Source organism: Phalacrocorax aristotelis, chromosome 7 (assembly GCF_949628215.1).
Source record: "Phalacrocorax aristotelis chromosome 7, bGulAri2.1, whole genome shotgun sequence".
NCBI lineage: Eukaryota > Metazoa > Chordata > Aves > Suliformes > Phalacrocoracidae > Phalacrocorax > Phalacrocorax aristotelis.
The window spans coordinates 35,790,188-35,813,539 of NC_134282.1; the positions used below are offsets into that span (position 1 = coordinate 35,790,188).

Sequence of the window (23,352 nt, forward strand, 5' to 3'; positions counted from 1 at the left end):
TTGCTCAGTTGATACAGTTTTTAAAATCACAGAAAATAATGCTAGTACATTCACCAGTGGCTCTGTAACAGAAATACTAGCAGAAAAGACAAGCGTAAACGCAACGAGCGCCACATGAATTGTTAATGGGGTTCAGAGCCAAGAACTCAGTGCTGAAATAACACCACTGCTAGAGGAACGTCTCACTTTCCAGTTATTACAGTGTCTCACGAATCTGTTATGGAGGTCAAGCTCTGTCTGTTATTTGAATTAGAGAAGCATCTTGTCTTATTATCCTGCTGTTATTTATAGTGTGTGTATGGATGATGTGAAGATAATGCAGTTGCTGCCGCTTTTAAGTGGACTTGCCATTTAATTATGAAATCTTGATTGATTTTACTGTATATATTACAACTGCAATTATACAGTAGATGTTTCACTGATTTAGTTCTCTGAATTTAGTAATTTAATTATTAGAAAGTAATCAAAATTATATTTTCAAATCTCATAAGCCAGATGCTCTTGAGTCTCATTATACATTTTTGAAAGTGAGAAGCATAAACCTAACTCTGTTTCCACTGAAGACAATGTGAAAAGTCATTGACTTCAGCAAGAACAAGGTTTAGCCAGCCTAGCCCCAGATGTGTACAGAATCCCTCTTGAATTTGATATCTAAAGTGAAGCTCTGAAATACTTACACTTCAGTATAGAGGCAGAAAGTGATTGAGCACAGGCTTCTACCTAAATAACTTCAGGTCTGAATGCTGCTAAACACTACTGGGGAAACTCCAGTCTGAACTTTACACTTAGATCCATTTTACATTCAGTAGCACCACCACCACATTTGTGATTTTAAATAAATAAGTTATTTTATGTGTTTTCGCCTTTAAAGATGGCAGATGCATACTTATTTTTTAGATTCTTCCCCTTCTACCCCCCAAGAAAATTGATGTCAAAAGCAAGCTTCTGAGTGAAAGGAGAAACAACTTATTAGTACTGACTGTACATTAAATTCAGGAGCATAATCTTACACCTAAGTACATGGCATTTGTCAGGATTTTTCTCTCACATAAACAAGCACAGAAAGATTACTTGCTGAAATGCTTGAAATTACTTAAAAAGCAGCATTTGTGTGCTATGGGGAACATTACTTACTCTTTGAATACAGGTGTTTAAAGACAAGAATAGATAATAAAGTTTTATTATGTTTCTTCAGTTTCTCTTATTTCTTCTTGAAAAGTAACATTTTAATTAGCATTGTAACCTTCAACTCAGCTGATTAGGAACTTTGATCAGTCACTCTCTTTTGCATGCAACATCCTTGGCATCTGTAAAAAGAAGCATAAAAACCTCAGCCAAGTACTATATGCTTACTGTGAGGAAAAGTCTCATATTACTAGCAAAGAAAACATGTTGCACATTAGGCAAAAAATATCTCCTTCAGAACTGTTTCTTAAGCAACGCAAAACAAACTGAAGAGGGATTCACACAAATCATATTCCTGCTACTCACACTTGTAACACTCTCTAATTGCATGGGGTCCTCCGATGAAATCCATGCTGCCTTTGAAAATGCAAATACAAAGGAATTTTTCTTTTTCCTTAATACCGTATAACCAGTTTGTACTGCCAGTGGTCCCTGAGCTGAAAGAATCTAAATGCACATGTTTTCTGGGCTCTTTAGCCACTACCATTTAATAAACCTATTGAAGTATCACATTAATTTAATACTTTCCAGGACATTTCTTTTATCATTCTTAATGCATAGCATTTCAGATGCCCAGAAAAAATGAAGCATGATCAGAAAGACTGATGCAGTTAACACACTACCATAATAAATTAAATCAAGTTACAAAAATCACAGTTCGATCCTTTTTAAATGGAATCACCCATTTTTTGAGGCTCCAGTAGCAGAAATGAAGCCTAAATAACTTAAGCCAGAAAAGAAATGAGAGAGTTAGATGCCACAAGGGGTGTAGAGCTTCCCTTCCATTTCCTTGTGATATCAGGAAACCATTCCTTTGTGTTACAACGCACCTAGAGCATGACTCTGTAATCTCAAGTCCGAACTCAAGAGTATTCACTTCCTGAAAGCAAATATGAATATCCTCACAGAGTTGCTTTAGTGACTGCCGTATTTCCTGGTTTAGTCAAGAACTTCTCCTCCCAGGAAGAGGTTATCTAAATAGCAGCTACCACGTTTTCTTTTTTCTTCAGAAAGGAGAACTTACTTTAGGACATCCTATCATGGTTTATATAACAAAGTTTGAAGTCAGCTTGGTACAACTTTGTCCAAACTACTCTGCTAAAAGGTGTGTACAGTGGGATCTTGATAAATAACTTATTTTTACATTTTCTCCACTGTGAACAGTGATGGGGTACAACACATCTTGCACAACTAAGTGTATTTCAAAATTTGCACAGGAAGCATTGAGTCACAAAAACTTCTGTGTGTACCACATGTAATGGACAAAGACAAACCCCAAAGGATTACTTTTAATATACATACCTATGCCCAACAAAAGTAACTTTTAACTTCTCAAAAAGTATGTTAAATACAGAAGCTTCAAAAAAAGGCTCTTGAATTCAGCTAAAGTGGTGGAAGAAAATGGAGTTGTTTTGCTATTGCAAAGCTTATTGTGTTGAAACAAAATGTTATTTTCATTAATTCTGTAGCAAGACCAATACATTAATTCCCATCTAAGTTTAAGACCTAGCCCTCAACTTTAAATCTGTATCCGTCATTAAACATATAAAGTTAATATTTAATCATTTGTGTTATTCTTGCAGAAAGCTACAGCTGAACTACTAAGTTCTCAGATGTGTGCATTTCAAACAGCTGTCTGACAAAAGCCAAGTTATAAAGTAAACAAATACAGATTTTTTCCTCCCCTAAATTCAAGAAGGCATCAGTTGCTCCAAATGTGTAGAGATTATAGAGGATATTAGACACTACCTGGGGCGCTGACGAGCTAAAAGGAAGTCACTGTCCCTCCATAACAAGCAGTGTTGCGGATTTTGCAGGGAGTCACCTGCAGTGAAGAAAGTCTAAGTCCCAGTGAGGATCAGGGTAGTAAAGGAGTGAGGATGCAGGAAAGTCTGCAAAAATAAAAGATAGTTCAACCAAGTAGCAGGAATATAAGTAACATCCAGAGTTCTTCACATGAGAAGAGATGGTGGTGTCAAACAGCTGGGGAGGTGAAATGAAAAGGTGTCATTTTAAAGAAACTAGAGCTTTTAAAAAACCCAGAGTCCTCTAATATGCAGTGTGTTAGCAGCAGCTGCCTGTTCCAGACTTTCATCCATTTCAGTGCTCAGGATCAGCACACCCAATAACCCCAAACTGAAGGAACACAGCAAACTACAAAGATACATGGGAAAATTAATTACATCCCACGGCTGCGTAGCTGGATACCCAGGACTGGACAATGATTGGGTAGAATATTCCTCTCAGCTTTCACACTACAAATAAATCAGTTTGTACCTCTGCTCATTTTATAGTGGCCTGATAATCTGCCCCACTTTCCACTTCTCCTGATGGCAATGAAATGAAACTGACAGGTGAACTCACGAGATGCAATGCCATCAAGTAGCTCAGAACAACCAGCACCACTGCCAACCATTGCTTTTTATTATTTCTAAGTAATCAAATTTTCTGAAATTCTAAAAGAAAACTGTAAACAGTTATTCTTACTCACGGAGTATATTTTGAAAAATCAGTTTATGACTTAATTGTGGTGTGGGGTTTTTTTTAACCACAAATACAGCTTGGGACTCAAAAATTCAAAAAGAGACTGAGGTTTCTATTATTACCTTGCAAGGAATATTTAAATCTTATTAACACTTTCACTCTATTTTATTTTCCTTGTTTTTCCTTCTACTTAAAAAAAGACAAACATTTTTCCTCATCACTAGAAAATGTAAACTGGACCTTAACCTACTCCACAGACCTCTTTAGAAGAAGGTGATATTTATATGTTCTACATTTCAAAAATGTGATAATCAGGAACCTTACAGAAAAGTAAAATCTGACACTTTTAGTTTTGGCAGCCTATTCAACAAGTAAATGGTTACAGACAGATTCCCTGTACTTTAATTAAGCCCAACAAAAGCAAACAAAAGACTTTGTAACATACACACACAAAACTTCCCACCATGTTCATCTTTTGGAGTCGATGAAAAAACACCAGTGACTGCTGGATGGCCTTACATGGCTGTAAAACACTTGGAGTGGAGCTATCCAACTGCTAAGAACAGTGCAGGCTGACACAACTAAGTATGCAGCACCAGGATATGCTGAAGTCTCAATTTCTTTAACATGAACTTTTAATAAGTGTTTGGCTCTTCACAAAATAAGTAAGAAGTGACAAAAAGATGGTGACTTGGAAGCCTTGGGGAACCAAGCAGCTCACACAACCAGTTAACTGTTTTGGTGGTACCGGTTTTAGATCATTTGATTACATTAAAAGCCTTTCTTGAGCGTCCCATGGTCCCTCTCACATGTTCTAACCTGGAATCATAACCCACCTACTACATAGCTTTAGACAACTTATGTATTCACTGTTTTTTCCAAAACTTATAAAGTTGTTCTATAACTAACCTGAATCATTGCACCTTGTCCACTCATAAAAAGACTTTCTACCACAATATGGCAGCTACAGTTTTAGCACACTGTTCCTCACTGAGAAAAGACTACTGTCCCACAAATCAACACCTAATATTAGGATCATTCAAAATAAGTAATTTTATTAATAAAAAGCATTCCTGTAAATGTTACTTTCTACTTTGCCGTTTTCTCAATTTGAGCTATTACAAAAAAGCATCAAAGCCATTTTCCAATAATGGTTTTGCAAGCCATCCTATTTCTGACCAGCTAAACAGAAAAGTAAGCGGTTAAACTTAGAAATAATACCTATCACTTGTACCTAACTCTTAATCAGTACACCAGTTGTGGGAATACACTAAAATACCGCGTAGTTTTTTAATGTGAAATTATGAAACAGAAGTTCCCTGGACAGCTTTTAGGCTGTTACACTGAACTGCACAAAGTTGCTTCTGTGGTATCCTAGGGCTACAGTAAGATATATAAATGAGCCACTGTTACCTCTCTTCTTAATTCTTAGTAGAGTCATAGAGAAATACAGAGCAATTGTCTGTGGATGAAAACCACTATACATCAACTGAAGTAATCCTTTTCATAATTCTCATTAGCTGCAGATACCTACCTAGACGTCAGGAAGAAAAGGAAAAAAGACCCTCAAACAATTCTACATTTAAAACGTGCACTTTTATCAAATCAGGTCTCATTATCAAAATCAGTAAAATATATGTAAACAATTGCAAAACTAAAAGTTTACAACAGTTTAAAAGAACAGAACTTGGAAATTTTTCACATTTTCATTAATACATTAGTTTTATTTGAGCAAAGTACATATATTGCATAGTCTCAAAGAACTCAGAAGTCCAATTATTTCATTTTCTTTTAAAAACATAATTAACAACTGCTACTGAAAATAATTTGCAAGACAGTTTCTGATTCCAGAGAAGTGAAATGGCACCATCTAGTGACTTAGAAAATCAAGTCAGGAAAGTTGTCACTTCCTCACAACACCATACATTCAAGTTTGGAAACAATAGCGAGAGGAAATGTAAAAATAAACATGAATGCTGGAACACTTATTCTGGAACAAGGAATTGAAAGTCAAGTGCTATTACTCAAGGATTATTTTTCTACCAAACTAGGTACCTATAGTCTTTAGTATATTAAAATGTTTTTGGAGACATACACAATATAAATTTAATAGTCACATACTACTACTGACTTAGATACGTGCCCAGAAAAGCCAAACACTTTTTAAGCAATGGAAACAATAGCTTATTAAGGAGTTTTCTATCAATTAATGATAAGACACATAGCCACAAAAATTTATGAAAAAAAAATCAAGTAACTTTGGATACATCTAACTTGTCACTGATGAAATCAAGTAAGTCAGCAGTCCCTTCTCTTCAGTTAATAGCAACACATCATATTTGCACAGGCACCATGATCCTATGTGTATATGTTCACTGATTCAATTTCCAGCAGATTGCCTAAAAACTGCCAGCATAGAACATTTCTAACCTATTTTTACAGAACTAAACTTTAACTGCTTCTGTACAGATTGTATACATTTTATAAAATCTTCTAGGGATCCATCCACTAGAAAAAATATACACAAAAGCAGAATGTTTGCTACTTTTTATATTTTTTCCTCTGTGCTTTTCTTAAAGGAATATATTGAAAAAAAACTTAGTCCCATTTTTCTCAACAAGAAGTCATATGCCCTCTGGAGGACTATGATGGAGGGCTTCTCCTTTAGGAATTGCTGTACAAAAAGTGAAAGAGTGAAGGAAGTTGCACAGTGAAGATTCTATACTCTTCAGACATTTGTGAAAAATGTTTCCTCTTTTGTTCTTTGTTTTCTGTGTGTATTTAATAAATACAAAGAACAGTTTCTTGCTTTGCTAGAAAAGTTAAGTCTCTAGCAACTCAAAAAAAACACCACCAAAACCCACCACTCAACTTTTAGGGTGTCCCACCCTAAAAAGTGGGACAGGCTGAAATTATAGCATCAGAGAATTATCTTTTTTTACACACCGAGAGACTGAAAATACTTTATGAAGAACAATACAGTGATGTGTAGCTCTGCTGGCTTCTTGCTTATCCATAGCTCTTTGGCAGAGCAAAGAATACTACTCATTCCTAATAAAAACAAGATAAATAAGGTTAACTGTTTATTGTAACAGGGTCAAAAGCCATTAAAAAAAGCAACAGAAAGGAGAGCTGGCATTGCTCCATACTGCTTCATATGTTCTTCAGCAAGAATAATTAAAAAAAAAAAAATCATCAGGGAAATCACAGAAAAGCAAGCTATTACCAGCTGTTACAGGTATGGACCATATTCCAAGAACATATGGACGAAATCCTTTCTGTTTAGAACAAACACTGGGTCAAACAACTTAATTTTATCCACTAACTTCGACATATGCAGCTGGCCCAGATCATATTATTTTTCTATTTCTATGAACCACTTCATCACACTGATACCTTTTTTAGCTTTAGCAGAGCACAGAAATGTGTATTTGAACAGACCAACCTCCCTCTTTCACAACTGATTTCAGTTCAAGCTCAGATTTCTGCCTGCAAGAATGGTTTTCAGCTGACACAGTAAAAATGGGACTTCTGAGACCACCTGCAGAGCTCACTTCAAAATTTACAAAAACCTGTATGATTTTCAAAACGTGACTTTTAAAAAGCTTTATTTGGAAATATGTGGCAGTATTATTTATAAAAATTGTCACTTGTTTTAACCATCCTGGAGACAAACATAGTGGAAGTCCACAGACTCCCATTTGAAATTATGGCTTTTCCAATCTCAGCTACAGATACCGTCATGGGACTGAAACAGCAAATGCTTCTGGTCACAAAAAGCAGTAAATAAGGAAAAGACACGCTAGAGTATCTTCTGATTCCAAAAATTTGTATGAGTACCCTGAAGGAAAAGGCATGCAAATAATTCAAAGAGAATACATGCCTTTCGAGAACTAGCTGTTACTGTATCTGTCTTTAATTTGGTTGCACTAACTTCTGATAACCTAATATTTACCCACTGAATTAGTTATACAATTAAAAAGAGATACATTAAAATGCTCCCTAAAATTAAAAGGAAAAAAGATAATTTCTACTACTTGAAGCCTAAAAATGAGGGACTTCACTAACATTTAAATTTTAGGACCCTGCACATCTCAAACTAGAAGTAGCAGAAAATTTCCAAGTAAAACTTGCTTGCACTCTAAACCTCGCTTTTGATACAGGTGAACCTCTGCAGGAGACACTGAGCTCACTTGTTGGAAACCACTGCTCTAGATCAGGATTGACAGACTTGCCGTGGAGCCTTTCAAGAGGCACTTAAGCACCTGACATCTCCTTTAAAAACAGAAGGAGCATGAACCTTTAGATCTCGAATTAGTGAAACTAGTGAGAGTGGTAGTATATTTATCAAGGTATGGGTGGGTGTTCAGTGACCAACTAAAAATTAGAAGCACAGACCAATTTTATTAAGAGATGGTATAACTTAAAATATTCTAACTACAGTAAACACAGAAAGATGATCAACACCTCTGTATGTTGACCTCAGCCACCTCTACAGCTGAATCTTTGATTATAAATGTAATCTAAGAATTGGCATAATTATCATAACACAGTCTTCATCTTGGTCACACAGGAAATGCTTAGGGCACTCTCACTGACTTCATACTTCTTTGCACGCTACAGACACAATCATGTCTCCACACAAGACATGTAATTAACCCACATGTGTCTGTCAAAAAGCTGTCAAAAGTCCAGTAGAACCAGGTATCTGATTCACAGAATCACAGAATGGTAGGGGTTGGAAGGGACCTCTAGAGATCATCTTGTCCAACCCCCCTGCTTGAGCCGGCACACCTAGAGCAGGGGGCACAGGAACACATCCAGGCAGATTTTGAATGTCTCCAAGGAAGGAGACTCCACAACCTTCCCGGGCAGCCTGTTCCACTGCTCTGTCACCCTCACAGTAAAGAAGTTTTTTCGTTGGTATGGAGAAACATACACTACTAAAAATCAGTGGTGGTCCCGTTTCCCCAAAGCAACAAGATTTTGGAAAGAATTTTAGAACATACGACACAGTTTACACTTGTTATTTAGAAACTGAAAATAAAAAAATATTTTTTCCTCTTGGTTTAACATAAGAAACCAACATCTTGAAAGATAACTGGCAAAAACAACCTCATTATTGTTTTGCAGATACCACCTCAATATAAGAAGCTACCCATAAAGGACATCTACTGTTTGGGTTATTAAAGATTACATTTCTGTCCTAAAATGGTAATTACAGGGTAAGGCAAGTATCAGAGAATGCTACGCAGGCAATTCCAAGTCAGTGAAGCAAGCTGTTGCTTTTGCACTCAACCATAGTCACTCATCTGACATTTTATATAGCAGTCACAAGACGATGTATCATGATATCAAAGGCTACCGTATAACACTGCAAGCAACTTCTCAGAAAACTTACCTGACTCTATCAATTTCATGTTCTCATTTAGACAGAATTTAAATAAAGGAAAAAAACACTTTTAAAGGTCTAATTAAATATTTCATTCTATATCCTTAAGCAAAAAGCAGGTTGGAAAGTTTATTATCGTTTAATCACTTTCATCTTTACAGAAGGAGCTGCAGTGTAATAAGTTGAAGAAAACTGGCAGGCAGTAATAACAATAACGCATTAAAACTTCCAAATCAATGGTTGAAAGGCAGTTTGCTCTCACTAATACTAACTTTTAATGAAAAGCCATGATAAATGAAATACAAGCTACTTTGTTTTAAATTCTTTTTTTTTTCCAAACAGGTGGTCCTTACTATGGAAGAAAGTTCACGGGTTAATTATAGGGTTAACCCTATTAGCGGTGTTTGATCTCCAATTTGCATCACAGACTCAAATTTAAAAATTAAAGTTCCTAAGTTTATTTGCTTTAAGGCTGCAATAATTTTATTTTCTATTATTAAATCTAACTCTTGAGAAAGTATGTTGCCACAAGAGAACTGCTGATATTGAATACTTTTAGCTATTTGTCCAATATGATTCCATGCTTAAGGAATCTCCAGTGAATGGGAAATATTATACAGCTTACTTCAAAAGTCTGTCATCAGTAAATCGTAATATCTCCTGGAGCAAAAAGAGAAAACACCACTCCAAAGACGTGCCCATTTTCCCATACTGATACTTAATGGCTACCAGCAATTTGCACAGCAATAAACCACACAAGGGAAGAAAGCAGCAGGGAGACCAGCCAGATGAAAGCCCTTGAATCAAAGAGCGGGGAAAAAACCCAAAGAACTGTTATTCATAGTGCATTTTCCACTAGCATCTGAAATTTCTAATAAGGATCTCCATGAGGCAAATAAATCGGTTAGAGTTGCAAAGTAAATACCACAAAAGAAATACATTCTAAAGAAGGGTGCATTTCCCATGACAATAAACCTTTTTTTAATTTTAAGAAATATTAAACTAGCAATTATGTCTCTGATGTGGAAAAGGCAGTTAAAAAACAGTTAAATAACTCTACCCATTTATGCAAACTACATTACCGCTGAAAGAGGAAGGACTAGCCTAATTACACTGTGTGAGAAAATACAGAAAAGCAGGACAAGCTTCTAAAAACACTTTTGATGAAGTCTGTTTCCTACTGTAGCTACAGTTCTTGGGAATACCTGCTAGGCACCAAAAATGAAACAGCAGTGAATTGAAGTTAATTTAAAAGTGCATATGAAAATGGAGAGCCTGCCTAAACTTCAGAGCTGGAACAGGCTCAAGCTGGCAGCACAGGGCTGTGTACAGTGGGAGCTTGGGGTCAGGTCTTCCCTGGGCAGATCACCCTGGGCACCACTGCAGGGCACACCAGCCCTCTGGGGCAGCTGGAGCAGGACAGAAACTGTACACCCCTGCACGCAGGGGGTCTCACATGCCCACTTACTGTAATAGAGTATTGGGAGCTGCCTCACAAGTGCCCCAGGAGTAACTGAACCTCAGCCACCACCATGTAGAGCTCCCTATTTTTTTACCCCCAAGCGCTGCAGGACAGCAGCGGGGTGTCCACACGGCACAGCTTGTACCTGGTAGCCATCCCCAGCGCTCTGGGTGTCTGAGGACATGGGGCACAGGTGTGACGCGGGGCTGGGCACATCCACTGCCAACGGGCGCAGGTGCTGTTGGGAGCCTGGGCCTGCGAGGCCATTCTCCGGGACCATGCGAGGGCTGGCTTTCTGGGCCAGATGTGCCCGGAGCCACCCGGCTGGTGGGCGTGGGGTACCCGAGGGGCGGCCCCAGAGAAACAGCTGAGGAGAGACCGAATGAACTGCCGTGGCCATCTCAGAAAACCGCTTCACCCACAGGGAGGGCCTCGCTGGGCGACAGTGAGACGGCGACACGGCCGCTACCCTGCCGCAGCCGGCTGCTCACGCCTCAGCCGGCCGGCAGCCAAAACGGGCCGGCTGCCGCCCAGGGCGGCCCCCGTCCCCGCCGCTGCGCCGCGCCCACCCGGCGAGGAGGGAGGCGGCGGACGGCTGCAGAGCACCGGCCCAAGGACGCTGAGCCCGCACCCGGGGAAGGCGGCCCCTCTTACAGCGCGGCGCCCGCCCCGACCCCAACAGCCCTTGAGGCGAAGGGCAGCTGCCGGCGGCTCGGCCTTGCCCGGCCCCGGGGAGAGCGCCCAGCGCCGCCCCCTTCCCCAGCAGCGCCGTGAGGCGGTCGGTGACTGACGACCGGCCCCACCGGGTCCACTGCCGCGACCCCCCTTTACAGGAAAGCCGTGCTGAGATCCCGACACCCGGCGTGTGCGCGGAAAGCACCGGGCTTTGTGCCAGAAAGGCGGACGTGCGGTGACAGCCCCGCCTGCGCTGCCAGGGCTGCGGCACTTGCCCCCCCTCACACCCTAGGGCGCGCCTGAAGACAGGTGATTCCCGCCGCCTCTGCCGGTACACCCACAGCTCGGGAGGCTCCCTTGCACCGGGTGAGTGCCTGCCCGCCGGGACCAACCTGCCGCCCCGGCCGCGAGGAGGGGGGGCGTCGGGGTCCCCAGGCTCCGCGGGATGGCGCCGCTCCCCTCAGGCGGCGCTGGGCAGGAAGTGCGGTCGCGCCACACCTACTCAGGGAGGCAGGGAGGGATAAGGGGTGCTGTTCTACCTTCCGCTTCACGGGCTTTTTCCTCCCTTCCCCTGAAAGAGGTAAAATAGCTGCAGAGTGATGTAGCAGGAGATAGGACATGGCACTCAAGGAATAGTTACTTAACTGAATAGTATTTTTAAAGGATTGCCCATCCTCACACTTACCCGTTTCTAAATATCAAGTACACTTACCCCGGCTCCTCTGGAAAATTACAAACAGTATTTAAGACACATGTGGTTGCCTTCTCCCTTTATTTTATTGGTTCAGAGCATAAATATGAGCTTTACAGAGTCATTTCAGGTGAATAAGCTCAGAAATAGTGTGCAGCAATGTAAGACACAAATCTCATGGACAGAACTTGCTCAGGCTTCTTGGAAAAATTCCATCCTTCATGTAGAATACATAGAAGAGATAGTAGCTACGTTGCGGGGGGGGGGGGAAGAAAAAGTAAAGTAACACTAAGGATATGCAAACAGCCTTGAAAATAAACATTTGACTTTCCTTAAAAAAAAAGGGGGGGCATTATTGATATAATTTGCACTTCACTTGTAGTTAATTGGGTAACTAAAGACTTCATGTTAGAGATAAGCACATTGCTAGTGGTCTAACAAAAGTATATATGTGGATGAAATAGTGCTGAAAGTATCACAAACTGGGAATGTAAGCAGTTGAGAAAGGTGCCAGCTCAGCAGTTCTAGAGCCTGCCATTTTCTATCCCAATGTAAGTACGTTCACAGTAGCATCATCTCTTTATGCTGTTCGGCAAAGGTATTAAACCAAGTCAGAAAGGTTAGTGAGCACAATGGTAACATTTCCCTGAGAAATCAGAAACCATTTTGAAACAAGTCCATCAATCTGAGAGACCACTGTGTAACACAAGGACTTGGAATACCAGTCATAACTGTGTATCATGGACATGCCTTTGGAGCAGTGGCATAAGCACAAAAAGTCACAACTACAGTATGTCATCTCAATCATCTACTCAAGGAAGGGGATTTAAGACTAAATAGTGTGAAATTCTTGACATTTAATATTTACAAAATCCTTGTTCACTTTGAATTCAGTACAATGTATTCAGCAGTGGAGTTCAAGTTACACATGCTTTCCACAATTCACTGAACATGTTAATTCCTCAGATGAGGAGAATGCTCGTATCCTGCTCAAAACTTAGAACTTTATTTCACAAATTGAAGGAACAATATGTACTGAATATGTGCTCAGAGGAATTTATGTAGCATTTGTTCACACCAAAAGCTTAGTGCTGATGTGCTCTGGAGAAGGCAGTACAAAGATTTTCAAGCAACTACAAAACATCCTAGAGCACTAAAAATTCCCTTCGGTATGTTTTGCATTCAATTCCATGCCTTTTCTTTAAACCTCTAGATGGCGAGAATAACATTATACAATATAAAATCTTCATTTATGTATCTCTTGAAGACTAGAATCTTTCTGAAGAAAAACTATTTTGAAACCTTACGTTAATATATTGATGCCTTCAGCATAGTTCAAGAATTCTCAAGAGCTGCTAGTCAACCAAGTTGGAAAAAGAATCATTTAGGAAAGAGAAAATCTACCAGATTGCAAAAGCTGGATACATTCTACACACATACCAACAACTTGCCTCTGGTCTACAAGTGTGCATTATTTGTACAGTAACGGGCTAGTCAGCAATCAAAAACAGATCCAGGAACTGTAATAAATCACCATTTTTATGCAGTGTAAGGATGCCTGCTATTTCCTTTTAACAAATGGAGAATGTAAATGTATTTTAAATGTTATTGAGATTCAGATGCATGCCACTAACTCCTGTGAGAACTGAAGGACGTGCAGAAGTGGTTTTAGGACTGCTGAGCATCTAGAGCCAGTTCAGATCAAGGGGATCTGCAAGATAGTGTTTAAACAGCTGGTCCTAAAGCAGCACACTTGTCTGCCAGAAGCAGTCCGAAAATAAACACACAACAAAACAAACTAACACCAACAAATATAAATAAGGTGTAACAAGAATGTAACCCTACCCTTCTGTTGCTTAAGGTAAAGAGACAATGCATCCTTTCAGCTAAATACAGTTTATTAGATGAACATGTAAAAATCACAGACCTCAGAAGCTACTTATGATGCATTTCCCATTTATTCCTTAGGGTACCCACTGGGGTGGCTCAGCCATTAATCTGCATTTCTCCTGCGCAGACAAAACCATTTTTTCCTTAGGTTTGCTAATTCTTATGTGAATTACTGCCAAATCACAATAATTTGGAAGTCAAGAACTATTGCTAATACAATAGCCAACAAATATTCCTGTCAAATCCCTCAATACTCAGTGTTGAAGGAAGCTGGAGCAACAATATTTGCTATATTAATTCATGGTATTTGTGCCTTGGGTTACTTAAGAGTCATACCTTTCACATAACGCTGATTTAAAACAACTAACAGCTTAAGTGAGTAGGTAATTCTAATAAAATTGGAGACTGTGTCTTACTTTTAGTGGCATTGCTCAGAAGTAACTTTGGAAGGCTATTTCACCACACGAAATGACTGGATAAATGGTTCCTTATGAAGCTGACAGTCACTGAAATAATAGATTTAAGCAATCACTAGAGGAATAGAGGGTGTTTCAAGGAGCTACCCAAGTAACAGTCAAGTAAAGCTTTAGAGATGCAACTCAGCTAGACACCTTTCCACAACAGATGCATCTTAATAGAGTGGAAATAACTACTGTATAAAAACTACATGGAATATTTCATACAAAATACTCCAAATACTTTTTGTTATATATCTTTTATTTGAGACACGCATTGTTGTAAAAAAGTTCACATGGAATAATAAAACCATTGCAGTATGAAGGTTCTTTTAGGGGTTGGATTTTTTGTCTCTACACATCAATACACAATTAATGATTAGGATTTACATGTTAACCACAGGACAAGTTCACTTATCTGCAGGAGCTTTTGACGTTACACCTTTGTATCAGTGAGAAAATGTGTTTAAACACAGAGAGTAGAACACTTCTATTTCAAAATTAAGCATTTTCTCAAGGACTATATTTTTTATTCTGAATTTAGTAGCTATATAGAATTAAAATAACTGTAATTGAAGTTTTATTTGCAAAAATGTTCGTAAGGCCATAGGAATGCACTAATACACTTAGGTTCACCAGAAACAAGAAAAATCAATGGAAATTCTGCTTTTGTGGAAGAAGGAAATATAAGTTTTATTTATAAGAATGAGAATGGCATAAGCAGTTCAGTGAATGGAAGAGAAGACAGACCTATTATCACCTACAGACCAATCCTTATGAAGTTTAACATTGCAAAATTTCAGTTACATTAATAACCAAATAACAGATGCATTTTCACAAATAACACATTTATGCATTTTACAAATTATTCATGTATTTTCAAATCATTATCCATTCACAATATTTTAATGTGATATGTATATTCAAGAGTCCTTTATTCACTTGTGAAAATGATCCACATAATTCACATGACTTCAGCAGACTAGTATGGTAAAGGTAATTACAATGGGAAATGCTTTCTGTAGAAAGAACTACAGGTCTGAAAAGGCAATTAACATCTTTGAGACTGCCCTCCAAACAGAAACGTGAGCTGCATGAAGTTTCATGAGCGGTTTAAGCTTCAGCAATAATAGAACTTCCAGACAGTAAGTAAATCAAATATTCTATATACACTCAACAAAAACTCCTTGTGCATGTTTTGCTGAGCACAGACTGAAAGCTAAAATTGCAAAGCACTGAGACTGGGGGGTGGGTGTGTGTGTTTTAAACCATTTAGAAAAATATTTGTCAAGATATAGTGCACAGACATGGGGTTGAGGGAAAGATTTCATAAAACTCAATAGCATAAGCAGCATTTTTGTTTTATCCAAATCCACCAAAAAATGTCTGCCTTTCCTGAAAGGTTAGTGGTAATTTCTGAAACAAAACAGAAATACATTTGCTGCTTAATGAATAATAATTATATGACTTTCATTCTAACGGACATTAGAATACTAACTAGTTGACTGAGGTATAGTTAAAAGTCCTTCAAAATTTAGATTATATAGTCTTGAGCAAAATAACAACAGAGACTGCACAAAACAATCATAGTGATATTAGGAAAGCCTGTAGTACCCAGCATGTGATGAGTAGGCAGAACCTACTATTTATCATCACCTGCCTGTCTAAAGGAAAATATAGCTAAAAAAAAATCCCAGTAAAACATACAGCTGATTTGCACGCTAAGATACAGCACATTTTTCAATGTCTGACAAGGCAGACTGTACACAGAAAGAGGTCTACACTGACCAAAAGTTAGCACACCGATAAAGTGCAGCCACTCAGCCATTTAATACTGCCAGAGAAGAGGGATGGGGGCAAAACAACAAAGAAAGAGATAAATCTGCATTTTACCTTATCCATAAGACCACATGAAATTAGAATTCTTCAGTTTCAGCAGAGGACAACAAAATTGCATTAAATTCTTCTACAAATAGAAAAAGATGAACTTTACATGAACATTAAGCAAAGTGAAATATTTACTGCATTTACTGTATTTACCATGCATAAAGTGAATTACCTATGGTCTTACCTCACATTTATGTACAGTTTAGCACAGCTAAATGTAAGAAAATAGCAAGGTTTTTTTTTCTCTCCCCCCTCCCCCCCATACAGAGCAGATACCCCAATTCGCTGCTGCTTCAAGAAGCACTTCACAGACTCTACTACTTACAGGCCCTTTCAAAGGGAAGATCATGGAGACTAATATTGAATGAATATCTAACCACACAGCAAAGACAGGAAAACCAATACAAAGCGTTCTGTAAACGGTGGCAAACACAGAACATGTCAGTTTTGGTTTGCAAACAACCCCTGAGATAAAAATCAAAGTATTACGACACCAAGTAAGTCAGAGGTAAATTACTGAAAATAAACAACTTTCATAACTGGTGTCACAACACTTTCTGTATAGAAGCACTTTTTTTAACCATACAGAAAACAACTGCTTTAGCTTGTCCGAGAAAAACATCAAGGGTAGACAACAGAGCAGTTAGGGTTGCTTTGTTTTTTCAGTAAACCTTGTTGCCATGAAGATTTTTCTATTTTAGTGCAGCAACAGCAATTTATGAGATTAATCATCTAGTTATGATAACTATTTCTATTAAACTACATGTGAGGACAGGTTGATAATAATTTAAAACTTTATGGAACCACCTACTAATGTTAAACCTTTTAAAATCAGAAGTCTTTAAATCTAACACTATTGGCCTGTTCACTTTCAAAATGTTTACAACAGACCCAGAGATGACAAATTCAGTACCTGACACCACAAAATGAAGTGGTTATCTGTGGTAAAAACAACTCACTGTTTACAACTCTAAACAAATGTAGTGAAGCAAAAGCAAGCACATCAGACATTAGCTTTGACAATGACAGAATGCACCTATCCCCTAATAACAAACATGCTGGACACAAACTTGTAGTTAAAGCTTACAATGGTCCACGTTTGGCACATCAACAGAACTAAAGCACCTCTTAATTGCTCATTGAGGAAATTTTTCAGAAGACAATAAAAGAGTAGTAGAACAAAGACTAGGTTATACAATGCTCAGTTGAGTAAAAAAGGCAACTACATTTCAACTCTGCTTCTAACAGTCTAGGTCACTATACCAGTTTTTGATGAAAAAAATATCTTAACTGCTTGAGCAGACGAAAGAGGGCTTCACACATTCAGCATGAACGGCGTAAGTAATAGTACATTATAGCCCTAATGTGACCAGTTCCTTAGTGCCAGAATTTGACAGATTTTAGCAACTGCACAGGAAGCTAGTTTTTGGACACCTCTGTTGACAAGGGTCGACGCTTACAGACATTAACAAACCATCCTTAGAATTACAGTAGAAATGGAAGTCACTTTTAGAAGCAGTCATTTCTGAACAAATGAATCCACAAAAAGAGGTTACTCAAAGCTCATGCATTCAGCTTCCACAAGCCACTTAAGTGATAGTGATGAGGCCAATTTGTGATGATGATTTCAACTCCAGAGTGTACTTCTTCATCAGAAACAAAAAAAATAGTGCAGGCAGTTTGAGCTAACAAAGAGAATTCAAGTGAGGAAAGACACTGTGTTTATTCAAATAACTGAAAGGTGCGTCTGTGAATCAGTGACTGGCAATTTGGAACACAACTTTGCTGAGTCTGGTAAAGAAAGAAAAGCAACATACTACATTCAGAATAGAAGCCATAGCTTCTGCATGAACAGATTTGTGCATCTAAGAAACAAAACCCATAGAAATTGTTAAATGCCAATTGTTACAGTAACTCTCATCACTAGACTGTCAACATCCATACTGCAGTCATGGCCACAAATATACAGCATAGAGAATAACTGACAAGACTTTTTTTTTTGCCTGGGCCTTCTGCTTGAAAATAAATTTGTTTAAAAGGAGAAAGAAAAACCTGCACAAATCTGTTAAGAATCTTACTTACAAGTCGAACTGTGCAAATACGAATGTAAGATTGTGCTGTAACAGGCAATAAGAGGCCAATATGGATGTGCAAAGTTAAAAGAAACATAGCAGCTTTTGCAACAGGCAATAAAACAGAAAGTAAAAAAGGAAAACAAGTTAACTCTTGCATTTGTGTCTCCACTTCATAGCTTCCATATCTGAGAAAGAAGAGCCTGACAGGTCAATAGGCTTAGTGAGCAAAATCCACTTGGTATTTTGTGTATTGCAGTCTACGTTCAATGGAGCTCTCAGCAGCAGCTTGGTGGTATTATTTCTGAGGCTTTGTGACCCTGTGCTTTCAAAGAAGCAGAAAAGGTTCTAAGTGTGCTGCAGTCTATCATTAGAAGTTCATCAAAGTAGCGTGCATCGAAAGAAGCTGCTCTTCTTAGATCGATTTTCTGTTATTTTTACTGGCCCACCTGCCCCTGATGAACTGTTGTCATTCTGAAAGAGAAGAGTATCAACATCATAAAATGCAGAAAAAAATAAGTCTGGATTTCCTAGTTTCCCTCCCTGCTTCCCCCCCTTGCAAAGCAATAACCAGGGCAGAGGTTTGTTGCAGCCTGAGCTCCTCAATTATCCAGACTCTGCTAATCACTCAGTAAAACTGCCTACTTTAAAAAGAAACATTTATCCAACTATCCAGATCTCAAGCATTAGCTGAAGGAGTGACTACGTAACCTGACAGTTAATAAAGCAAGGATCACACTGTTACATTTCAAAAGAACACACCAGTTTCAGGCTGCCCAATCTTAATGTTCATGTGAAATAAAGAACAATTACACTGATGGGTAATGAAGCGTGATAAAGCACTGTTTGCTCAAATTAGATCTAGCATCCACTGTAATCCCAAATTTTTTGGTAGGGCTACTACTCAGCCAGTTATCACAGCAGTCATTTCATGTATCTAGTTTGTATGCCAATTGAAAATACAAACCATTTTTCTGTTGAGCTTTGTCATAATGTCCCGTGCAAGTGTGAAAAATGCCTGGGGAGGAGCAGAAATAAAAAAGTTAGTCACAAGACACATTAAAGACAAGATAGATTTGGAGTAGCCAGACACATTAACAATACAGTACTCTGTAGGCCACTGCAGTTTGAGATGCAAGGCACTCTACATACAATAGCTGTTTACTTAATACTGCAATAAGCATGCTTTAGAAGAAAAACACTATTTTTAGACTCTATCCCTCCAATCTTTAAAGCAAACCAACAGACTTTCCCATCGCATACATCTTGGGGGGTGGGGTGGGGAATCTGCCAAAGAGAAGGCTGTATATTTTAATACTTTTTTTTTTTTTTTTGCCAAACAGTACTGTGCATCACAACTAGAAACCCACAGACAGGTTTGAGGATGGCATGCCTGGGAATTCACATTAAGGTTAGCTTGCTTTCTGCCCTCCAAACGTTTTGCTCCTGGACTATCTATAATGCCATTTTTGCTTCCAATATCCCTATTAAAAACAAAATTTAAAAAAAAAACCACAACCAAAATACAAAGTAAAACCACCACATAAAATACAAAATAAAACCACCAAATAAAAATTAAATTAAATTAAATTAAAAAAACCCCACTGGCAAATCTCAGCATCTCAGACTTTGATGTATGAAGGAGCAAAAGGAACTTCTGTAGCAGAAAAATTCTGCAGTTCTCCAGAAGCAAGAAAAAGCAAGATTTTAGGCTAGAGATATCAACAATCCAAGGACAGCTGCAGAATGTAAAAAAACTGTAAACATTTCCCCTCCCATTGTGTTTAGAATATATCCAAAAACAGAAACTCACTTAATGCAAATAAATCACAACAAATAAAATAAATTAATTCACTTCTGATCACAAGAATATCACAACTGTGTCACTTCCCACAAGTTAAGCATTTGGTGGAAAGAAGACTAAATAGTTACTTGCTGAATGCCTATACCAGCTGCTTTTTTTAAGGCTTTCTTCACTCATTCATGTGACAATTTAAAAAAAATATTCAGAGAGCCAAGTCGTTTGGAGTGAGCACAAACTAATGCTGTACATTTAGTGACCTAGAGGAGTTAAAATGAAATTGCAGGGCATGTCATGAAAGAGCAAGTCAGCCATCTGGAGGAACTAATGAAGAAGAATGGTACTTTTTATGAGGACACTATTGCTAACCACCATTGGTAATAGCTGCTAATGTTCACACTTCCATTGTCTGCTGTAAGAATCATAACAACACTGTGAAAATCAGGTCAAGCACTATTCCAGATGCAGCACAATGCAAGTAAGTCCACTCTAACTATATTGTATAACAATCACCCTGCAATCAGAAAAAAAAAATGCTTGGCTGGCACGGCATCAGTCATGTTATTTTAAAGTAACAATCTCTTTAGTTTCTAGTTAATTTGCTAGCTGCACGATCTGAATTAAGTACGTGGTTTGAGGACTTTTAAAAGGTATCCCATCAATACACATGGAAAGACTTTTAGATTATTAGGTACAGGAACAACATTTAAGAACAAGTCTGCCTTATCTGAATGAATGAATGAATCTTAATGTAACTGCCTTTTGGTATCATAGGATTTTCTTGTCCACACTTTTCATAGAGTTAAGATGATCTTCTCACTGACAAAAGCAAATCATGGTAAGACAGGCTGGAGTCAAGCCACTCTTCCTTCTGATTCTATTTCCTTATGCTCTCATAAATAGGGATCTTGTGTTTCTAGCATAAAATTTATTTGCAGGAAAACAGATTGCAAGTCTACAGATAGAGTATTATAGCCATCTTCCTCCTCTAACATCAGCTTATGACAGTCTAAGCTGATGTTCCAGGTTAACATCTTCATCTACACAGCACATATTTAGTAGTAACCTGAAGGCTCCTTGACACAGTAGCATGTTATTCTGAAAGTAAAGAACCTTGAATCCAACTTCCTGCACAAAGCATTGTTCTAAAATTGTACCTATTCCCTGTCCAAAAGTACTTGCAATTCAAGTAGCAAGGCATGGAAGTCAAAGGTAACTGCTATACTAATAGTAAACCATGCTGTTAACATCCATTTAAATAACTCTCCAGACATTACCAGAAAACTAGAAATGCTGGATTTTACAGTAGCTTTCTAAATATAACAAGATTGGCGACCCAGGAGCACAGTTGGGACTTCAGGTCCCAGATCAGGTCAGAAAGCCCCATAGATCATGAAATGTACCTCTGCAGTGTAGTCCAAGAAACACATGTAAGCTTAATACCCATCTCTTACCTCTTCCACATTTATGCTGGATTTTGCACTTGTCTCCAAAAATTTGATTCCGTAATCAATTGCTAACTGGAAGAGAGGTTAAAGTTTTTCACTGTTTTTGAAGCTCCTTTGTAAGAGAAATGTTTCACATAGGCTCACAACAAAACAGATGCTGTATGCTGCCACAAGCTTTAAAAACAAAACTAAACAAGCTTCATTTCTACTTCTCTCTTGAAAAACATTAAAGTTACTGGACAATTAGACAAAATATTAGAACAGGCCATACCCTCACGTAAATTCAAAACAACAAAGATATTAATTGCTCACAAAAAGACTTATTTAGGACCTAAAAGTATGTTGAGGTTGAATCTTAATTGACTTTGATTTATGGACCAGATAACTACATACAATCATCCCATAAGTTGTGTTACTAGCAACTACACTATTTTAGCTGTGCACATGATAAATTACATAGTATACTTATTTGCTTGTTTGTTCTGTGGAACAACTAATTACTTCAGCTTTAGTAACAGTGCTTACAACAAGAGCAAGTAACCACCATTGTGAATCGCTATATACGAAGCTTTATACTGAGATTTAGCAAAGGTCAACATTCCTTACGCCATCTTCCCCTCAAGATAACAGTACCATTAAGTTTATTCGACTTGAAGACAGTCAAGTACTATTTAGAAAACAAAAAACCCCAAACCTGGCATCCTATAATATAGAAAAGTTTCTGAAACAAGAGGTGTGAGGCCTATTATCTCTCACATGCCTAAAGCATACCGAATATCCAGCAGCTAAAATCCGAAGAAAAGTAGGCTTCTAAATAAGGTAAGTCACCAAAGCTCACCTTCTCCCCTTTTTCTTTTGAGACTTGTCTTTTTTCATTCATATCACATTTGTTACCCAGGATCATTCTTTCTACATCTGAAGAGGCATGCTGAAAGAAGGAAAAGTAATCTCTCAGAAACAAAGCACATCATTATTTAAAAGAAACTTATGTGGCAAACTCATCCACAAATGAATGTTTTATTTTTAAAAAGTTATCTAATGTGAAGGCATTACTGAGAAAGAGACTGACTTTTGAAACAGGCAATTTAATATTTAATTATTAAAATAGGTTGGAATAAATCCTCTAGATTAAATTTGCCTGAGTATTTTTACAGATCAAATACAGTATCACGAGCTTTGTACCAGGTTGTGCACGCATTTGGCTATTCTGGAAATGTAACAGTACACACTTTACTTCAAAGTGGTGCATGGACACCTGGGTATTTGTTTGGACTATCATTATGTGAAACGTTTATAAATAATGTATTTTAAAAATGCAAAAGACTTTTTAAGTAGCAATTACTTCAGCAATAGATCTTCAACAAGAGAACTTGTTTAGCCCAGTCGCTATTAGATCAAATTGGTCACTAACACAGGAATTTTGAGTAAGAGCCAAAGAACAATACTAAAGAAAAACCCATGGATTATGTGTTTAAGGAAAAAAAAAACCCAGTAAGATTCTGTTACCTAACTACAGTTTCACTAAAATTGAGGTTTATCCTCTTAACTTCATTATGGTCTATCCCTACTTGATAGCATGTCCCATTAAATAATTTACAAAATGTCAGCAGGAAGGAAGCTTACCCAAGACCAAATGAAAAGGTCAAAAATCTCTAATCTGACAAACACACAACACAGTAACAACTGAAATTAGGCAGATCTGTTATCATCTCAGCGAAAGGCAGACACCCTAAAGATCTTGCTCCTTCCCATTCCTTAGACACACACAAAAGCGAAAAAGAACAATAGAAGTCATACAGTAAGAGCAGTTTTGAAACACTTTATGATTACTTTTTAAACTTTTCTACCTTCTATCCCTAGATGAACAAGATAATATTGTCCCCATTAATAACCACTGTTGCATTCACTGC

At 38.0% G+C, this 23,352-nt stretch overlaps 1 protein-coding gene and 1 long non-coding RNA gene across 2 annotated transcripts in view; both read right to left on the reverse strand.

Moving 5' to 3' along the window:
• Positions 1-11,953: 11,953 nt before the first annotated feature.
• LOC142060223 (uncharacterized) lies at positions 11,954-14,286 on the reverse strand. Its single transcript, XR_012661662.1, has 2 exons — positions 14,196-14,286; positions 11,954-12,137 (listed from the first exon to the last, which is right to left on the reverse strand). It is a non-coding gene; the product is annotated as an uncharacterized LOC142060223 (long non-coding RNA).
• A 189-nt stretch (positions 14,287-14,475) lies between these two features.
• RAB8B (RAB8B, member RAS oncogene family) overlaps positions 14,476-23,352 on the reverse strand; it is a 35,388-nt gene continuing 26,511 nt past the window's right edge. The window contains exons 5-8 of the mRNA XM_075100049.1: positions 22,281-22,370; positions 21,449-21,514; positions 19,161-19,211; positions 14,476-18,667 (exon numbers count right to left, since the gene is read on the reverse strand). Coding sequence (XP_074956150.1) covers positions 18,575-18,667; positions 19,161-19,211; positions 21,449-21,514; positions 22,281-22,370 — 300 coding nt within the window. The 3' untranslated portion in view covers positions 14,476-18,574. The remainder of the gene's footprint in view (positions 18,668-19,160; positions 19,212-21,448; positions 21,515-22,280; positions 22,371-23,352) is intronic.